Source organism: Melozone crissalis, unplaced genomic scaffold, assembly GCF_028551555.1.
Source record: "Melozone crissalis strain CALT ecotype California unplaced genomic scaffold, PUWL_Pcris_2 ptg000063l_1, whole genome shotgun sequence".
Taxonomy (NCBI): domain Eukaryota; kingdom Metazoa; phylum Chordata; class Aves; order Passeriformes; family Passerellidae; genus Melozone; species Melozone crissalis.
In genome coordinates, this window is record NW_026535841.1 from 8,785,121 (window position 1) to 8,799,253 (window position 14,133).

The 14,133-nt window shown below is 46.6% G+C and overlaps 1 protein-coding gene across 16 annotated transcripts in view; it reads right to left on the reverse strand.

Moving 5' to 3' along the window:
- FBRSL1 (fibrosin like 1) overlaps positions 1 to 14,133 on the reverse strand; it is a 497,701-nt gene that overhangs the window by 48,808 nt on the left and 434,760 nt on the right. For all 16 annotated transcript variants that reach the window (XM_054288699.1, XM_054288697.1, XM_054288692.1 and 13 more), the window contains one exon: positions 6,830 to 6,875. In XM_054288699.1, coding sequence (XP_054144674.1) covers positions 6,830 to 6,875 — 46 coding nt within the window. The remainder of the gene's footprint in view (positions 1 to 6,829; positions 6,876 to 14,133) is intronic.

Sequence of the window (14,133 nt, forward strand, 5' to 3'; positions counted from 1 at the left end):
TTTTAAATAAAAAGTATAATTAAAGAAAATAAACCACCCACTTCATAACATTTATACAACGAAGACTCTATTTATTTTATTTACATTTTGGTGGGCAAGGCACAGCATGCTGTTAGCTTTCTGTAATACTTAACAAAGCCGCATTTGAAATTTAAAATCTTTAAGGAAATTAACAAATTCTGTGGAGGAAGGGCAGTTGAGCAAAGAGACTTCTTACATTACCCTAGATAATTGTGCATATATATGTTTCTGTGAGTCTCTCTCTACTCCAAAAACATATCCATGACTTGGAAGCTTTAAATCAAAAAGCAATTTCAGTCTGTAATTCTCAAATAAATAATTAAACACATTTTATCTCCTACAGTATTGCTTCTATTCATTCTAATCCCACTGACAGGAATGCAGCAACATACTCCACCACATCCTTAAAGTAAGAAAACAAAACACAAGATACCAACCAGAAGGCCTGGAAATGTTTATAATTCAACTTTTCAACTCTCCTGGCTGCAGCCTGGAGCTACAAAGAAAGCTCTATGCAAGGGGAGCAGCCTGGGGATGGCTGTGCAAACCATATGGCCACGGGTGCAAGCAGACCCTGCCGGCCTGCACGAGGCAGCTCTCACTCTGGGAGCCACACAACACTCAGCTTGTGTCAAAGTTAATAAATTATCCACTTCTGCAGCCTGAGTTTTACCAAACTGACCGGACAGTGCGGTTATTACGGTGAGTGGTCTCTTGCTTGTCCATCATAATTTCACAGGCTGCTGCTGCAGATAGGGATGGCCACAGCCTGGACTAATAAATACACACCAAATAGCCAACAGGGGGGACTGAGTGCGTTCCCATTCCCAAAGAGAAGGCTGAGCTTCCCAGAGCCTAGCCTGCAAAATAGGAAAACTACAATACTGAAAGACTGCATTTACTGCACTATTTTCTGTGTTTAGTTTTGATTTGAAATGTGGGCAACTGGCTGTGACTTGGATGATTATCTTGGTCACCACCCATGCTTTTTGAAAATCAAAGTCCTCCTTCTCAGACCACCGTATAATTATGTTTATAGACATGCAAGAAAGCTAATTCGCTCATCCTGGTGGCAAAACTAGATGGGACTTTCCAAAAAGAGGATGCTGGGATGGGCTCACACTGGATTTATCATTAAACTCAGGGTATCCAGTATTGCCAAACGCAGCAGCATTTACAGATCACTATCTTTAAAACAAGATTGAAACCAAAGTATTTGGGCTTCTTTATGACTGCCTGTTGGCTCTGAAGCACAGAAGAATCAAAAATCTTAGGCTCTTCCCTGTAGTCAGGAAGACTGAAGTCTTGCCTAAATAACGAAATTAAATCTTAGATTTTGGTACAATCCTCTGAGGGCCTGGGTTTCATGAAAAAACCAGAGTCTTGTAAGCTTGTGATAAAATCACCAGAGATGCAGCATGGGGAGCAGAGCAGCTGCAGAGCATCCTGAGCACTGTATAAATCATAGCAATATGGTTGCTATCTAAATAAATGCATTACTTATTTTATTTATTATTACAGATGCTGCTGTGGAAATTTTTGCATGCCTGTAATCATGGTGGACTCTTGTCCAAAGCTTCAGCTGTAAATTATCATCCCCCTCAAGCTCCCAGGCTGCGCAGGTAATCAAGCACAAGATGGTGACCTCATCAAAATCTAAGCAGAACATGGGGATAAAGCGGAGATCAAGAGACAGGATGCAGCTCAGATCCCACGGTGGACCCCACACAAGAAAACTGGGAAAATTTACGGCATCTCTGCTGACCTCCATTCATGTAAAACACAGCTGAGTGCCTGGCCAGGTGCGCTGAGACTTGTGTGCTCTGTCTGTGCAGACCCTGCAGTGATGGAAAGCCCTCTCTCCTGGCACAGCAAGGTAAAGCCCTGAAGGAGAGGTGGGCTTGATTACAGGAGGTGCTCTTCTAGCCCAGACAGGGGGGCTCTGACCCTGAGAGCTGGAGACAGAGCCTGGGGGACAGCACCAAGATGTGCAGGCACTCCTTGAGCTCCTGGTTCCCCTGTCAGGGCTGAGCATCCTCTGAGCTGTGCTGCTGCAAACCTGTGCCAAGCACGCTGTTCTGAGCCCAGCTGCATTCAGGTTGTTTTCTGCTTCACCAGGCACTCACAGGTTCCTCCTGGAGAGCTGACTTGCTGCTCTCCCATCCTGCCCCTGCCCCCCGTGCCCCTCCTTTCCCCTCTCACCCCATCTCACAGTAATAACCATCAGCTTTTAACAGCATGTCCTACACTGGAGGTTTTGTAGTTCCAGCTTTTAAAATGATTTAGTGTGACAGTTTAGTGCTGAATTAAAGAAAAAAAAAAAAGAATAAGAAAAAGGAAGAGAAGAAGCAGAGAGAAAAAGGAGAGACAGTCCCCTTAAGGCAACAACATTATGGAGCAGTGATCTCAGAGGAACAAGGGTTCTTCTCTGGTTCAGATGTGCTTGTCAGGGCTCAGTGTCGTCTCTGAACAAGAAATCTCTCTTGCTGGCCCAAGGCACAGTTTTGTGGTCAAGAGGACAGAAAATAAAGGGAGGGAACTTCAAAGAAGCATAAGCTGCATTAGCCCGCTGGGGCGGGTGGCTGCGGCACATCCCATGGCTGACAATTATGACCTGCATGCCGAGAAAGCTTGCCTCCCTCTTGTCAGAGGGATAAGACACAGGCTGTGAGCTTTAGAGCTTTGAGGATGTGTACAGTTCATGATGAAAGATAGCACTTCAAAGCCCTCTGCCTAGAAACCCAGGGAGAAGTAAGAGCGGAGGGTAAGCAATCTTTTTTCCTGGGGGGTGCATATGCGGGGGAAGGATAAGACTTACTTTCACTGTCATTTATTATTGCCATGAAAATGAAGCCTTGCACTGTTTATGGAATCTCTCATTAAAAGGATCTCTTGATAAATCGCTTGACAAACATTCATTAATTAAGTCTCTGAGCGCACTTGGCTGACAAGCATTAGTCTTCATTCTGCAGGAGGGGGAAATTGAGGCATGGAGCTCAGCGAGCCCCCAGCAGCCAGGGCAGGGCTGGGTCCTGGCCAGCCACTGTGTGCCACCAGACAGATGGATTACACTGCTCCCTCCGTGCCCAGCTTGATTTGGATCCAGAGATAGGAGCAACACGCTGTTCTCAACAGACTTCAAAGCTCTTTTCCCCCTCACTGCTGCCCAGTGCCTCCCAGGGCTGCAGGGCAGACGGGGCTGTGCAGGTCTGGCTCCTCCATGGGCATCTCATGCCCCAGGGGCTCCTGGACACCTCTTTCATCTCACAGGCACCTCCCCACCCACAGCCTGCCTGGGGTTATGAATGGAGAGACCTGGCTGCTGCCCAGGCTCCACTTTTCAATGGAGGTTTTCCTCCCTGGAGCCTCTGACCTATCAAATCAAGCAAGAGAACACCTCTTTTAAGACATCCATTTCACTCTCACTGCTGCAGTGGCCTTGGCTTCAAACACTGGGGACTCAGCAGGTCACCTGGGCTGCAGCTGCAAGGCTATTGTGGTACAAACCTCTCCTGCTTTCCCTGGCATACAGCAGCTCTAGAGCAAGGACTGCTGCAAGGATTGCTCAGCTGCCTCCAGCCAGACCCACGAGGGAAGCCCACAGCTGGAGGGAGGAGCAGTGAGGACCCAATGCTGATGTCCAGCAAATAACAACTATCCTACCCCAAACACCACTTCAAAATATGATCACAGGCAGGAGGAGGTCCTTGCCATGACTTAGGGGTGACTGTCCCTCTCAGCTCCTCAGCCCCACAACTCATCCGATCATCGCTCCTCTGCCGCATGCTCCTACCTGGAGACAGAGGGACAGGTTTGGCCTTTGCCTATGCTTCCCCTGCCTTCCCTGGTACTTGCCCTTCAGGAAAAGGAAGGGCTGGCTGGCAGATTCCTGTGAGAAAGGAGCTGCATGAGAGAGCAAACAGACCTTTATTATTTGTTTATTGATTTATTCTCCAGGAGGATGCAGCACCCGGCCCTCGGCAGCAAATGCCCTTGTAACTCTGTACTGCGGCGACAAGTCGGCCAAACAAACACTTTTCTGCCTCAGAAAACAAAGACTGTCAGCAGAGCAGATCAGGGCTCCTCTGCCCTTACTTTTAATTATGATTTCCTCACACAGAGGATTTAATCTCCTCTTCTGCTGGAAGCTCAAAGTGCCCCATTCAGCCTATTTCACAGCTGTGACTAGTGAGGTCATCCCGGGTCAGGACACCTCTCTCTGCAGCATAATAGTGCCTGGTCCCCAAAGTGGACATGCCCGCCGTGCATCTGCTGCTGCAGATGAGCTGGTGTCAGCAGGAGGAGCACGGCCACCACCGTGGCCCCACCGGGGAGGGGGCAAAGGCAAACATTACCCAGAGAGCCCCAGACAAAGGACGCTGCTCCTCCGGCCCTTTGTGGAGCTCTCAAACGCGGTCAAAGGTTACATTTTACAGCTGTTCCAGCCTCAAATAAGCGTAACCTGCCTATCTTAATACTTAATTGCATTGCTAAGCTGCTGATAAACTAGGACGGCATAAAACAAACACACAGGGCCAAACACATCCCCAGGGAAAGTTTGTGGGAACAGAGGGGCTTGCACCAAACAATGGGCTGGGAACACGGGGACTTGCACCAGACAATGAATCCACTTTATGTGTTTTAGAAGCCTGGTTACCCTCAATAAAAGCTGCAGCATGGATGCTGCACGTTTGCTAGCTAATATCTCTCCAAAAAGGCTGCCGGTGTTTACAAAAGAAGGGCACGGCGCAAATGCCCACGGGAGAGGCCGAGCGCGTGCCGCGCCATGCGTGTGCCCACCAGGAAACCGTGCTGAGCTAATCCCCTCCCCACAGAGCCACCAGGGCTCCAGCCCCGGAGAACACGGCCTTAAATCAACGCTCTTATCTCACAAAAGGAATTTAAGTGCAACGCTTTGAAAGTCACTTTCTCCCGGCCATATGGCATCCCCGGGCCTGGTCGTGTAGGAGCGGCGTTCATTTGCATGTGCAAGAGACAAATCTGGCTCTTGCATCGAGGGAGTGATAACAGGGCGAGGGGTAAAATTTAGCACTGTTTGGGTTTCTGCACAGTATCTTTGCTGAGGCGGATTTCTCTCACCTGTCAAGCCAAGTGCCAAATGCTGAGGTAGCCCCAGGAGAGCTTGCCCATGACGGCAGGCCATGCCATAAGCAAGGTACAGGGCCAGGGTAAAAGAGAAAACTGAGATAAAACCCATGATCTGAACCCAAAGCTGGCAATGTGTACACCCACATTAAAGCAAACAGGAACAGGCTGAAATTATAGGGATATAAACAGCACTGAACACAAACTTCAAGACAGCAAATTCACAGGCATTCACACATTTAACTTCCTGATAGGGAGGTATTTTGAAAACTCATGTTGCTGAGCTGCTCCATGATATGAAGGGGTGGGGGATCTTGCTTCAGCACAAGGAGGAGCCAACAAAGCTGCTAACGCTTCAACATAAGCCTCTCTAGCAGATCTCTGTGCCAGGCATTATGCAGGATGGCAAGATTTTTGTTTTGCTGAGGCAGTGCCATATGGGCAATCTGGTTTGCCTTATCAGCAAGCCAAGTGAGAGAAGAGAAATGTTCTTCCCCACCATTTGTTTAAATTTCCCTCTTTCCCCCAGATAAAGCTGCATACTTTTGTAAAAATATCTACAAATGTAATAACATAATGGGCTTGTCATCGGTTTCCACATTTGGCATTGAAAATCTGCAAAGCTTGGAAAGAAAGAGAATTCCTAATAGTTACTGCTGCTGAAGAGCCCAGCTAAAAACTGGGCCTAGATCCAGGTGATGGAGTACACAACCACCAAAACGCCTTTCCATGTCCAGCACCTACTCCTACACAACTGCAAATTGTTCCTTTCTTGGCCCCACTGAAATAATGCAAGAAGTTTATTTCATCACTTCTTCTTGATGGGCCTCATCTCCCCTATCGGGGGTATCTGCATGCCCCTAACATCCACTACTGCTATGAACTGATTCTGTTTTGCAGCTCAATGCAGGGGATGCTGCAGACAGCCACAAGCCCTGGCAATTAATTTGGAGCCACACAAACCTCCTAGCATGACAAAGTGGAACCATTTCCAGCACAACACTTTCCACTGTGTACCACAGTTTGCCTCCTCCAAGGCTGTTTCTTTGGCATTTCGGCCCAGTATCCATCTCGGTGAGATTATCCCTGGGAACACACAGAGCAGAGCAGCCTGGTTTTATGGCTGTGCTGGGCGTATTTAGAGATCCATGGCTGTGCCCCCCAAGGGGCTGTGGAGCGAGGCAGTCTCTTAGCAACACCCAGTGCCTCTCACAGGTGACTGTCATTAAAAGCAGGAGTGGAGCTGTGCAGTGCTGAGCACCCTCCACTGCGTCCTGGAGAACTGAGATGTTGTGCAGGCACAAATGCTCCGTGGGCACTGGCACTGTGCAAGCCCTTGTCAGGATGACACAGGCAGCACTGAAACACTGATTTGTTTAAAAGAAATGAGGATTTGATTGTATTAGAGGGAGTAGCACATCCCCTACAGTAAGGACTGATTTCTCCTTTGTCAGTAATCCCTCTCTCCAAGACACTTAATACAAATCTTACTGGAAGGGAAGAAGTCCCACCCCACACTGAGACAATGCAGCTCTAAATTTTAACTTAAATCATCACAAGCCTGTAAAGCTGATCTTTATGACAATGTGTGTGGCCAAGCTACAGGCTCTGGCAAAACTGATGTCCTGCTATTCACACGAGACGGATTCACAACCCAAATCTCTCGCTTAAGATAAGGAAAGCATTTCTCCAGATCACTTACCTTTATTTGCTGCAGGGGAGAACAGCTTCTCAGAGCCTACAGAAGCCTGAAAAAGGAAGAGAAAGAGAGGGTGAATAATCGTGGAGGAGAAATTGGGAAGGCTTGCTCACAAAAACACAGCTCATAAAACAAGTGGGTTATCTGGAGACCTGCAGTTGCGCATTGCACCTGGAGGGTGCAATGTTGTGCCATTAAAGAACGAGCATGCATCCTGAGGAGATGAAAGCCAAGCAAGAGGACTGTCCTGATCTCACCCAACTACATCCTCCTGTCTCGTTTGTTTAAGGCAGCCATGCAATGCACAGCTATTTTATCCATGATTCCTCGTATAAAAACAAAACCAGTGAAACTGCTATCAAGCTGAAGGAAAAAAAAAAAAAGAAACCAAACCAAAACACATTTCAAAGGCTCTCTCACTGAAAATAAGCTCAATTCTTGCTGAACATGCAAAATGTAATTTGTGTATTGGAAACACAAGTTGCAACTGAACACATCTGTATGAAGGAGGGTGTTGTTCAATATTATGCCAAATGATAGGTACATGCTGCTATGCACTTAGTTGAGTATGAAATAAAACGACTTCCTCTTGGAAGAAGCCCGTATCCTTGCAGACTGGGTTGCACTATGCTGTCTGAACTTCACAGCAGTGTATTTGTGCTCCTCACAGCTCTGGGAAACAGTTAAAGAAATCCAATTAACCTAAACCTTGTAAACAGCTTCATGATAATCAGGGTCACTGGGTTACAGACAAGATGATAACGACAGACAGGGAAAAAAAAGTCCATTCATCGTAACTAAAGCTTTTATGAGTTAATTTGATGGCTTCCTTTCCTTCCCCCACTGATATCAAGCAGCCAACCGATTTCAGCATGAGCTTTTCCTCCTCGCTATCTGATAAAATAGCAAGCAGCCTCTCCAGAATCAAAGCTGGTCTGGGAGCAGGAGCACCATCAACATTACTACCGTCTACAAGAAAGTATCATCAACGTGTAGGCACTGACTGCTGCATGAATAAAATGGGTGAAATACAAAGCTGACGAGCAAAAGATACTGAAAGTGAAAAAAGCCTTTTCCCCCTGGCTCTGCTTTAAAAACAATTAATTAATTCAACACATGGCTGAACTAAGTTGATTTTATTTTTGATTTTATTGATTTTATTCTAAGGTGCCTTGGGAGATTTGCATGATAAAGAGCACTACAAATTGTATTACATTGCTATATATTTTAAATGACGACTCAGAAGGAAAAAAACAAATAGTAAAATGCAAGAAGTTCTGCATGAGATATAGTAAGAAGCAAGAGTGATCCATTAATGTTACTTCTAAGAAAAGTGGCACTGCAAGCACTGAATGTCTTACTTAATGCAAATGTATAAAAAAGAGAGGGAAAACAACATGAAAAATAGGTTGAGGCTGAGACACATAAGAAAAAAATTCTGAATTATGTCCACGACAAAGCTGCACGTGTAGCTGTGGCATGTATGATCGTTACACAGCTCAGCAAAAAGATCCTAAAATCTTAGGGAAAATCAGTTACCTGCACGATCCCTTCACTGCATGGATTAAAGAGAGGAAGAACCAGGATTAAACAACGTTTTGCCTAGGCTGGTTTGCAAAGAAAGTGTAACAGAGTCACACAGCAGCAACAACAGTGGTGCATAAAACGTTTGACAGCCAACTCTGAATTTACAACCCATTGTTAGGAGATTTTTCACTTATAATCAACACCAAGTCACCACGGACGCAGAACACATCTGCAGGCTCTGGGAACTCACCCATGCTAACAGCTCACACAAAGCCAGGGCTACTCTCAAAGCACTCCACAAGCACTGGGACACGTGGCAGGTGGATAAATAAGATTCCCCCATTTTACAGGCAATCAAACTTCAGCGTGGCTTGCACTAAAGCCCCGGCAGTAAATCGGCCGCTGAGCCACAAATCCTAAGTGCCGGGTCCAGATGCTGGGGTGTGCAGCTCTCCAGAGGAGCCTGCTTGGGAGAGCCCTTCCTGGGGAGCCCGCCATGGCCAGAGGCAGCCACCCCAGCTGGGAGAAGCCTTGTGCTTCCCCTGGTCTGGACAGTCTGGGCTCACAGCCCCAACTTTGTGTCAGCCACCACTCACTGCCCTTTGTGCACCTCAGTACTGCAGGCTCAGCCGGGAGCCAAAGATCTCAGTGCTGCAGGTCCAGACTGTATAAAAACAATATTTAAGGAAGTCAAGCCAGAAAATTCACTTTAAAGACCAAGTAAAACAGCCGGATTATTGCTCAGTCTTCTGCTATCAGCATGTGCCACCGCCTTCCACAATCAGAGTCAACATTTACAGAGCAGCGTTTTCAACATCGCAGCTTCAGTTCACAGACACAAACCTTCACACCTAGAGTTTACAGTAACTTTTGCTCTCGCTTCTGGTGATTTCTAGCTCCAGATCTGAGCAGTTTTTGGCACGAGCACCACTCTGAAACAGTGAACGCCTGTGCTATAGGATATTCTGTGAGCTGCTGTAAAGGCAGGAGGGAAGCTGGGGGAGGAAGAGCCTGAATACATCATTCAGCCCTATCAGTCACCCTTTAAAGAAAGCGTACAATAAAACCTATGTGTCTGAGGGAGCCCACTAATGAGGGGAAAAATCCAGCAAACCAATACATCTGCTAAAACAAGTCCCCTCCCAAATACTGCTGTTCCAAGCAAATCATTTGCATATGTTTAAGAAGGGATTTAAAAATAATATTAATAAAGTGGAATTCTTCCCATGTGAACAAAACCAGGCATTTGGAGTCTTTTCTGCCGAGTTCAAGCCATCGCAGGAAATCACATGTTCTTTGACTGCAAAATGAAACTAAAAATTTCCTTTTTTCCCCCCTCTTGTTGCCTCCTGCCTGTCTCCATCTGAAGGACCATTTCACAAACCCCTCAAGCTCCGTTTTGCTGCTGCACAAGGCAGCAAGACCTGCCCAGCCTGAAGCTCACAGACAGAAGACTCCTCCACCCTTCCTTGCTCACTGGCTGCTCATCTCCCTTGCCCTGGGCACAGCCCACAGTCACAGAACCCACCACAGCCTTGTGCTCACAAAAATGCTGCTTACAGTCCCACACTGTCCCCAGTAACAACTGTGGCACCTGAAGCATATCTGACATGTGTCCCCAGAGCAGCAGTTCCTGAGGTCTTTCAGCAACCTCATGTTGCTGAAATCCCTAAGACCCAGCATCCTTTCCATGACACCGAGCTTTCCAGGTCCCCTTTGTGGCTTATTCAGTGAAGTTACCAATCCTTTGTCACCTTTTGATTTTCTTTCTTTTCTACTCTAGACCGAAAGGGGAAAATGCCTCCACCCAGTTCTGTGACAGCTTGAAACCAGGCTGAATGCACTGCAGAGGAAAATAACATTTCTGCCCTTTTCTGCCTTGTGGAGAGCAAGCAGAGTAGTGCTGCAGTCCCTCCCCCTTCCTCCCCTTGAACCCAGCACACATAAACACTGATTCAATTTTCAGCACTAAAAGCCCAGCAAAGGCAGCTTTTTCCTCAAATGTGAGGTGGTAACCACAAAGGATGTAGCACACCCTCTCCAGTGAAGGTGAGCAGTGAGCCATAATGAAGTCCACGCCTCATCCAAGTTCCCACCAACCCAAGGCAGCTGAAAGGTGCAAGAGCTCTTGCAGATTAGTAATTTAATGGTTATATATAACAGAACAACATCATCTGACAAAGGCAGCACTATAAATTATGTCAGGCCTCACAGCAATTACTTCTTTTTGTCCCCTTTACCCGTAGCCTATAAATGGCTAACAGGGAATAGAACTGCTCCTTATCACCAACAGCAGAGGCTCTGTGGACCTTCATGGCATCTCCTGGAGCACCAAACGCCAGACTCAAGCCTGACACTCCAGGAGCCTGACAGCAAGACACTGGGAAGCTGCTAATAAGGCTGCAGTTCTGGCTCACAGGGAACAAGCAAAGTAGCGTTAGGGACTGGGTATGTGTGTCATGCACAGGGCAAGAGCCAAGCATTCCCTCCAAGTGAGTCCAGTACAGCAGGCAGAAGAAGGAGACAGTAAAATACAGCTTAAATTTTAGATCTGGATGGCTGCCTATCTACTAGACAGCCAAGAGCCAGTCTCAAGAGAGACTCTTTGCACAATTACTGAACTTAGCAAGCACTAAAAAGCTCACAAGAAAACCCTTCTCTGGGAGATTTCCAAACTAGAAGTGCTGGATAGGCTTCAAGAAAGTTTTAGCATAAAGCACGGACACTACCTGAAAATTTTGGAGCAATTTTCATTCCTTCCTTTGATCTGTATCCCTTGCTTTTACCAACCACTCCAATGCCACTTGATCGCTTGTCCAGCAGAGAATTTCAGCATGTCAGAACTGCTTCACTACTCTGCAGCTCACTCTGCAAGTCATTCATACCAGACCCCTCACCCAGTAATATGAGAACAATAACTAAAACAGGAAGGTATTGTTTGGGTTGTGATTCTTCTGTAGGAAATGGAAATTGATACATATGGAAAGGTGCAAGAGTAGCCTAGAAATAGCACACATGCACACAAAAACCCAATGTAAAAATCCCCCTTAAGACCAACAAAGTACTCTACACATTTCAGGATATAGAAGCAGCCCATGGGTAACACTGCCTGCATTGTGAGGGGATGTTTCAAGGTAGCCTACGGTCTTTCCAAAACCTGCATTAGTTTTGGAGAGAAACCTCAGCTCAGTTAAGAAGACAAAAGAAAAGTCAGACCTGCAACTCAATCATTTTTGTGAACCTACCAGGAATATCCAGCTTTGTGGTACACAGCTGGCTGGGACACAGCACAGCCCAGCTGTGTGAGGGATTAGGCAAGAGGGAACAGGACTTCTACAAATCCACACTGTGATTATCTTCCCACAGAATTTATAGACTGGGCTTTCAAGAGGGCTCAGCACTCAGCAGCTGCCTTTGGGGCATCAGCCTGACTGGAGCTACTGGGTATAGAGCACTTCCAAAAATCCATTTAGAAACCTGAATGGTGACCAGGTTGTGCTGAAAAATCTGGTTACAGATGATAGTTGGAATAATTTATGAAATTCTGTCTGTTACTTCTAGTGCAAATAAGGACTAATAATAAATAATCCCAAAGCAAGAGCCTCCACCTTTCCAGCAATCCTGAAGATACACTTGTACCTTCAGTTACACCAAACACATCACAGTAAAACATGCAGCACAAACAGTCCAAACCAGCAACTACTTATTGATTGGGCAATGCCTTAAATGTCACAGATACTTCTAGCTCAGTTATGATTCAAGGCCATCTCTGAGAGGTAGTGATGGCCTTCTGTATCTTTCATGACTTTACTCTATAGAATGCTCACCAGAAACAAAATGTTTCTTGGATTCTACTTCCATATAGCAACACACTTGTTTAGGTTACCTCCTACATTCATTCATTTAGCACACACACACTCAGTACTGCTCTGGAAGGGACTGTCACCATGCACTCGCCTCTTTGTCACTTCTTCTTCCAAGAATGCTCATTTCTCTCAGCAGTTTATATAACCATGACTGTTTTCTGCAACAGCCCCTTTGAGAAGCCAGCACGAGTCTGGGAACACAGATTAAATTAGGCCATAGAGAGCCTAGAAGCAGAGATCACTGGTGCTAATTCACCACTGAATTACACTGACTTCACACAATGGCAAGGGAATGGGAGGCACAGTGGATGAGGAGTGGAAGGCACCGAAGGAAACGCGGTGCAGGGCAGTGAGGAACCAAGCTCATTGCTCCTTCACAAGTTTGACATCTTGTTTTGGTCCTCTTTTGGCAAGACAGTGGTAAGCTTCAACTGACAATGTTTTGAACCCTGAGCATGTTCCTCATCATTTTACAACCATCATGGGACTGAACAAACCAGTTTCAATCGAGCAGCAGCAGCAGCAGTAATTCTTACACACAGGCTGCTGTGGTGTGTTATTGCACAGATGTGCCTCTTCCCTGACAAAGGGTGACTGAATCCTGACACAGGGGGACACCTGACCTACAGCATGTCTGCCATCAGAGCCTCGGGCACAGCCTGCTAGCTCCTCTTCCCTCTCCCCTCAAAGCATCCCCCCAGCCCCTGGGGAATGGCTGCAGCCCAGAGTTCTCCCCTTCCCATCCCCTCCATTAGTGATGCTTTATGATTCATCTTCCTCTGAGCAGTTGCTGACTCCCAAAGGAAAAGATCAAACTCCCTCTCCTTCCCAGCTCAGCTCCAATAAATAAATAAATAGATACATGTACTGAAAAGAAATTTAGTGAAGGAGGAGAAGGGAGGAAGCTGGGGAGTTCCTGGACCTCACCTCGTCAGACAGCTGCAGAAGGTTCCTCAGTTGCTTCCAGAGACGCCAACAAGGAAAGAAAATTTCCAGCTGTCCCTCATTAAAACCAGCCAAAATACTTGCTTAATGTTAGTGTGCCTGTGTGTCCTAATTTAAATTAGGGTGCACTTGGTCTTTATCTCAGGATCTTCCTCCTGCAAGCCTCAGCTCCCCAGCCACTACCAAATTTACCTTCATTGCTATTTTCCACTTTAATCAGCACCGATTTCCCCATAGCACATGTTCATATGCTCCTGGGTGTTCTGGTCTATCAATGGCATCCAGAGGACAGTCTGGATGTGCCACTGGGTGAGGCTGCAGCTCTCAGTGTAAGTTGGAGGCAGTGATGTGTCCCTGTTAAGGGAACTGATACACACCACAGCCAGGGAAACTCAGTTCTCCATGACACACTGAGAAAAGGGTTTTGTGTGGCCTGCTTTAAAACATCCCAAACACCAGAGCCCTCATGCCCTTCTCAGAGAGCTGACCCCTTCCCAAAACAGACTTCAGCCTACACTTCCACATTCAAATGTTTTTTCATTGCCCAGACAGTTAGGCAAGCAGAGATTTGATTTATCTTTTGCTACAAATGTAAGGGAAAACCTTCCTTCAGGTGGGAAAGGTTGGGAACGCTGTGTAACACACTGCTACAGCCGTTTGTATTATTGTCATTACAGCTTGATCCTATCTAGTCAGCCCATCTATTTGGCGGGGATATGGTTTTTTTTATTTGCACTAAATCAGAGGGAACGGTGAGCGCTCTTTGCAGAACTACCTAAAACTTCTTATAATTCAAAGGCTGCACTGTGGGAAGAGCGATGGGGGAGAGCAGGGACTGTGCTGCGAATGACAGGTGGCAGACTGTTGTTTGGTACCTACCAAATTACACTGCTGCTCCCAGGGCTGCCTTGGCATTTCATTATCCCAACTCTCTCCTGGAAGGATGCGGACATAAATTCACACCTCATG